The sequence below is a fragment of the Carlito syrichta genome, unplaced genomic scaffold (genome assembly GCF_000164805.1).
Source record: "Carlito syrichta isolate Samal-C Ts95f unplaced genomic scaffold, Tarsius_syrichta-2.0.1 Scaffold287717, whole genome shotgun sequence".
Classification (NCBI taxonomy): Eukaryota; Metazoa; Chordata; class Mammalia; order Primates; family Tarsiidae; genus Carlito; species Carlito syrichta.
In genome coordinates, this window is record NW_007231813.1 from 80,639 (window position 1) to 87,479 (window position 6,841).

The following is a 6,841-nucleotide window of genomic DNA, read 5'->3' on the forward strand; positions in this document are numbered from 1 at the left end:
ACCCCCATCTCAGTGCCGGGAAGCCACCTTTGCTGCGCCTGGTGGGGAAATGGTGGACGTTCGTGACTGTGTGTATGTTTTTGTGTATCTGTCTGGGCTGGTCTCGGGGGACCCCTAAGGGTGACCCTAAGGTGAAAAACATTTGAAAACCACGGCCTGAGTTAAGAAAAACAGATAACAGAGACCAGTGGTCTGAGTGCTGGTCTATCCATTCAGGCACTCAGTCTTCACTGCCCGATTGTCTGTAGGGGGAGGCCCCAAGTGAATTGTCTGTAGAGTTACATCTAGGCAAATACTGCGTGCCTGACAGAGGCGCCCAGTAAATTTTACTGAACTGAGTATTTGAAAAACGTTTGTTTGTTTTTTTTTTTTTTTTTAATAACAACAGCGTGTTCAATTTCGAACATTTGAAAAATAACAACATAGTATAAATTTTAAAAATACACGCAATTCACAACCCGGAGAATAACTACTCAACCTTATACTGTTAACAGTTTTAAAAGGGTACACATCTAAATACACAAACTTAACTCACAAATAGAGTCTTGATTCCTGCTTCAGGCAACAGAGTCCTGGTGGTCTTCCCAGGAGATGCAGTAATGAAGCAGAACCTCCCTACTCCTACAGAGGGCCCGTTAAGGCTTAGGGTGCTGCAGGAACATTAAATGGAACAGGTCATCCCAGGGATAAATCAGGCAAGAAACAGTCAGTAAATCTGTCACTGAGCCCTTAGGATGGTTTATAGGAAGATTGTTATCACTGCAGATGCGTTGTGCCAGGCACATAATAGGCATATAATAGAAAATGTTTGTTAAATTGAATTCTCAGTGTAGTTATATGGCAGTTATTGCACTTTGTTTCCAAGAGGCCCAGTGGTTCCCAGACCATGTCACATAAACCATTCACATACAAAATTAGAAAATGTTATGAAATTTTCTATGCCAAATCCCAGAAGAGCAAACATTTTGATTTGTTTTATGTTACTTTGTTTTGCTGAAGTGAAAGTAATTATTGTTTCTGCAAAAAATTAAGATCGCACAAAAATTGGAAAAATAACAGTAAAAGCCATAAACCTACGACTGAGAGTAACTACTAATATGTTTTGCTAACATTTAAAAAATTCCAATACGGTGAGTTTAAAGAATTAAAGCTGTATAGAAGTATATAGGGTAAAAAGTGAAAATCCCACTTCACTCCCTACCCTTCAGTTGTTCTTTTTTTCAAAAACAAGTTTGCTTCCAGATCTTTTATGTATTTGCATACATATATACATGCATGCTTATGTTTTAATATAAGTAGGACTATACTATGTATATTCTTTCATTTAATATATTTTGGAAATCTTTCTAGGTCAGGGCAGATAGATCTCTCTTTTTCTGAACAGCTACATAGCACTTTATTTTAAGGATAAAGTATGATTCATTCAGCCATACCTCTATTGATGGCTATTTAGGTTTCTAATTTTCTGCCATTACTAAGAGTGCTGCAGGGAACATTTGTATTTCTGTTGACCAGATTCTTGGAAGGAATTCTATCAGTGTCAAAGGGTATGTGAACATAATAATTTTTATGTATTGAGATTATGAAGTAGCTGTGATCTTGGGTCACTTAAGATTATAGTATAAGTAATTTCTCATGTTATTAAATATTTTTAGAACTTTTAACATTATGTAATATTCCATTTTTCTTAATAAGATGCTTTTCAAAGAATGTATAGCTCCATAAATCTGTCTGAATTTCAGATTGTCTTTTTAGGGCATATAACCTGAAGTAGATGTACTCTTAGAAATGGTGTATCAAATTTCACTTTTTAAAAAATTTTTAATTTTAAATATATGGGGTACAATTTGGGATTAGTTATACAAATGTTCATTATGCAGGTGCCCTTGTTGATGACAAATTTCACTTTTCTAGTGGTATATTATTAATATGTGAACCCTGAATAGCATTAACTTATTGTCACTGTTTAACACTATATAGACGTGTATAGGGTAAAAGGTGAAAATCCCACTTCACTCTATTGATAGTTGAAAAATGGTGCTTAGTTCTGGTTTTAACTTGCATTTCTGATGATTGATAGATTTGAACATTTCCCAGATTCCTCTCCTATGTTATCCTATACCTGTCTGTATTCATCCATACTTCTGTTATCAAGTCCTGCGGATTCCACCTGTTTGATAGATGTAGCTCACATGTTTCCTCCCCATTTTACTGCTGTTGCTTTGAGTGAATCTGTTAACATATCTCTAAAAGACAGGTACTAACTAGTCTCCTTAGGTTCACCTGGACCCCCTTCTGTTTGAGGGCCACACTGTTGCCAGGGTGATCTGTCTGAAAGGGCTTTGATGACATCATCCCCTCCCCTGTTTAAAAGTGGTAAAAGGCACTTAGCATTTTTGTATATCAAATAAAGCCTTTGGGATCTGATTTCTGCCATGCCAGCCTTATCTTGTTCTTTGCCCTTTCCTATTTGTACTCTACTAAAATTTTGAAGGTTCGTTTATGGATCCCTAAACAGATTAGTCTGTTTCATTTGTAGTAGAATTGACCAACTAGTTCTTCCTTGATACTGTGCTTACACCCTGCACAGAGTTTGGTCATAGCAGGTATAGTGTATATTTGCACTGATATCTTTAGTAAAGACACATAGTGCCCCTGTAGGACCATAAGCCCTTTCTGGGTTTATTGATTCTTGTATGCCAGAGCTGAGTACCTGGCCTGACAACTAAAAAGATGTTTCTAAAATGAATGAGTGTTGGTTGGTTTGTAGTGGTAACAAAATAAATAAAATGAATGAATGAATTTCCAATAATGCCTTCTATTTGTCTTTTAGGCCTAAATATTTCCCATATTTTATTAATTTGTATAAGTTCTTTGTATAACAAAAATGTTAAGGATATTATATAAAGAGCTTATATAATATATTTTATATTTTAAATGTTTAATTTTACTTTTGATCTAATGAAGTTTTTTCATATAATTAGACATAGCCATCTTTTATTTGCTGACATCTTCCCTGGATTTTGTTGCTGTTAATTTTTTAAGCTTTTTAATTTTCTGGCTATGATGTTAATATATGGTCAATGCAGAAAACTTAGAACATACAGAAATGTCCAAAGAAGAATTCCCTGAAATAAAAATCTCTCATAATCTTACTATCCAGGAATAACCACTGTTAATAGTATCTGGCACATAATAGTCATTGAATAAATAATTAGTTTTGTTTTGTTTTGTTTGAGTTGGAGTCTCACTCTGTTGCCCAGGCTAGAGTGCAGTGGCATGCTCATGGCCAACGCAGCCTTGAGCTGCTGGGCTCAGATGATCCTTCTGCCTCAGTCTTCCAAGTAGCTGAAACTACAGGCATGTGCCACCATGCCCAGCTAATTTTTTGATTTATTGTAGAGATGAGGTCTTGCCAAGTTGCCCAGGCTGGTCTCCAACCGTGAGCTCAGGCAATCCTTTTACCTCAGACTCCCAAATTGCTGGGATTATAGGTGTGAGCCACTACGCCCAGCCATAAATAATTGTTGAATAAATGAATGGGTTAAAACTTTGGTGTACTCTTTCTGTTTATACAGATGTCCTACAAAAAGCTATTGGTGTAATTGAGTTTTATATTAGTAGTTTGCTTTCTTTATCTTACTATATTGTGAGCATTTTTCCATGACAGTAGTTTTCTAATTTTTTCTTTTTTCAGCTACACCAAAATTGCATTGAGCCAAACTTGCCACCAAGAGCCCAACAATCACCATGATGCTGAGCACCGAAGGCAGGGAGGGGTTCGTGGTGAAGGTCAGGGGCCTACCCTGGTCCTGCTCAGCTGATGAAGTGATGCGCTTCTTTTCTGATTGCAAAATCCAAAATGGCACATCAGGCATTCGTTTCATCTACACTAGAGAAGGCAGACCAAGTGGTGAAGCATTTGTTGAACTTGAATCCGAAGATGAAGTGAAATTGGCTTTGAAGAAGGACAGAGAAACCATGGGACACAGATACGTTGAAGTATTCAAGTCCAACAGTGTTGAAATGGATTGGGTGTTGAAGCATACAGGTCCGAATAGTCCTGATACTGCCAACGATGGCTTCGTCCGGCTTAGAGGACTTCCATTTGGCTGTAGCAAGGAAGAAATTGTTCAGTTCTTTTCAGGGTTGGAAATTGTGCCAAATGGGATGACACTGCCAGTGGACTTTCAGGGGCGAAGCACAGGGGAGGCTTTTGTGCAGTTTGCTTCGCAGGAGATAGCTGAGAAGGCCTTAAAGAAACACAAGGAAAGAATAGGGCACAGGTACATTGAAATCTTCAAGAGTAGTCGAGCTGAAGTCCGAACCCACTACGATCCTCCTCGAAAGCTCATGGCTATGCAGCGGCCAGGTCCCTATGATAGGCCAGGGGCTGGCAGAGGGTATAATAGCATTGGCAGAGGAGCTGGGTTTGAAAGGATGAGGCGGGGTGCCTATGGTGGAGGGTATGGAGGCTATGATGACTATGGTGGCTATAATGATGGATATGGCTTTGGGTCTGATAGATTTGGCAGAGACCTCAATTACTGTTTTTCAGGAATGTCTGATCATAGATATGGAGATGGTGGGTCCAGTTTTCAGAGTACCACAGGGCACTGTGTACACATGAGGGGGTTACCTTACAGAGCCACTGAGAATGATATTTATAATTTCTTCTCACCTCTTAACCCCATGAGAGTGCACATTGAAATTGGACCTGATGGCAGAGTTACTGGTGAGGCAGATGTTGAATTTGCTACTCATGAAGATGCTGTGGCAGCTATGGCTAAAGATAAAGCTAACATGCAACACAGATATGTGGAGCTCTTCTTAAATTCTACTGCAGGAACAAGTGGCGGGGCTTATGATCACAGCTATGTAGAACTCTTTTTGAATTCTACAGCAGGGGCAAGTGGTGGTGCTTATGGTAGCCAAATGATGGGAGGGATGGGCTTATCCAACCAGTCTAGTTATGGAGGGCCTGCTAGCCAGCAGCTGAGTGGTGGTTATGGAGGTGGTTATGGTGGTCAGAGCAGTATGAGTGGATATGACCAAGTTCTGCAGGAAAACTCCAGTGACTATCAGTCAAACCTTGCTTAGGTAGAGAAGGAGCACTAAACAGCTACTACAGATACAAAAGCTGTGCATTTATGGAGCTGAGTAGAATGGGAGGGATGTCTAGTATATCCAGTATGATTGGTAAATGGGAAATATAATTGATTCTGATCACTCTTGGTCAGCCTCCTTCCTTCGTTCCTTTCTTTCTTTCTTTCTTTCTTTCTTTCTTTCTTTCTTTCTTTCTTTCTTTCTTTCTTTCTTTCTTTCTTTCTTTAAGAAAAATTAAGTTTAACAGTTTTGCATTACAGGCTTGTGATTCATGCTTACTGTAAAGTGGAAGTCAAGATTATTTTAAAACTTCAAGCTCAGTAATTTTGAACACTGAAATATTCATCTAGAACATAATAACAAAGTTCAGTATTGACCATAACTGTTAAAACAATTTTCAGCTTTCCTCAAGTTAGTTATGTTGTAGGAGTGTACCTAAGCAGTAAGCGTATTTAGGTTAAAGCAGTTTCACTTATGTTAAATGTTGCTCTTATACCACAATACATTGAAAACTTCGGATGCATGTTGAGAAACATGCTTTTCTGTAAAACTCAAATATAGGAGCTGTGTCTGCGATTCAAAGTGAAAACATTTGGCATGTTTGTTAATTCTAGCTTTTTGGTTTAATATCCTGTAAGGCACGTGAGTGTACACTTTTACCTTTTTTTTTTTAAGATCTGGGACAATTTTGAGATGTAATACCAATACTTTAGGAGTTTGGTCGTGTCGTTTGTATGAAATTCTGAGGCTTTGATTTAAATCTTTCCCTGTATTGTGATTTCCATTTAGATGTATTGTACTAAGTGAAACTTGTTAAATAAATCTTCCTTTTAAAAACTGGAAAAACAATTTTGTACAGCTTGATTTTTATTAGGTTCTATCATGTGGGCACACCATGATTGATTTTATAATTGCGTGCTATTGAAATTTTAAATTATAAACAATACATTAACATTTTCACATATTTATTGTTGTACATATCATTAATTATTTCTAAGATATATCCCTAGAAGTGGAATTGCTGAGTCAAAGGTATATACACATTTTTAAGGCTTTTGATTTCTCTTACTAGAAAGATTATAGTCATTTTGTCTTTTCACCAGGAGTGTTTTGAATTCCCCCTATACCATTCCTAATGATGCACATTTGATCTTTGCCAATTTGTTAAGAAATGATATCTCATTGCTATTTTTAATTTGTATTTATCTGATTAATATTAAGGTTGAACATTTTTCTTTGTGTTTAAACTTATACCATGTCTACAGGACGATTAAGGTACTTCTGGACACTGTATTTTATCACATCAGTATTCTCCAAAATCCAAAGTAAAAGCAAGTAAATAATCTTTTTCATTTGATCAGAGTAGATGATCTAGAGCATCTTTGCATGTTAAAAAATAAGTAGACTTATGTGTCAAAAACAAAACATTTTCAAAAGAAACAGTTTTATGTTATAGAAATAATTGTCTTCTCCATGAATTCATGAGTAGAGTTTCTAAACACCCTTTACGTTCAGGTTTTTCAGGGTATCTCAAGCTTGTTTTAAACCAGTAGTTCTCAAACTTCTGTGTGGATCAGAATCAATAATCCACAGGGCTTGTTAAACCATTGATTGCTGGGCCTGGGTAATCTCTGGAGTTTCTAGTTTAGTGGTTCTGGAGTGGTGCTTGAGAATGTGCTGATACTGCTTGTCTCAAGACACATTTTGAGACCCATCACATTTCTCCAATGGCTAA

General features: G+C 37.2%; 1 protein-coding gene across 2 annotated transcripts in view; it reads left to right on the plus strand.

Annotated features, from left to right (window-relative positions):
- The window catches only part of HNRNPH2 (heterogeneous nuclear ribonucleoprotein H2), a 6,387-nt gene extending 435 nt beyond the window's left edge, over window positions 1-5,952 (plus strand). The window contains exons 2-4 of one of the 2 annotated variants that reach the window (XM_021709920.1): window positions 3,698-4,852; window positions 4,904-5,284; window positions 5,382-5,952. In XM_021709920.1, the coding sequence (XP_021565595.1) occupies window positions 3,751-4,852; window positions 4,904-5,100 (1,299 nt within the window). In that variant the 5' untranslated portion in view covers window positions 3,698-3,750 and the 3' untranslated portion in view covers window positions 5,101-5,284; window positions 5,382-5,952. Of the gene's footprint in view, window positions 1-3,697; window positions 5,285-5,381 lie in introns of those variants that run through there. The other variant, XM_021709921.1, reaches the window with a different exon arrangement.
- The last annotated feature ends 889 nt before the right edge of the window (window positions 5,953-6,841 follow it).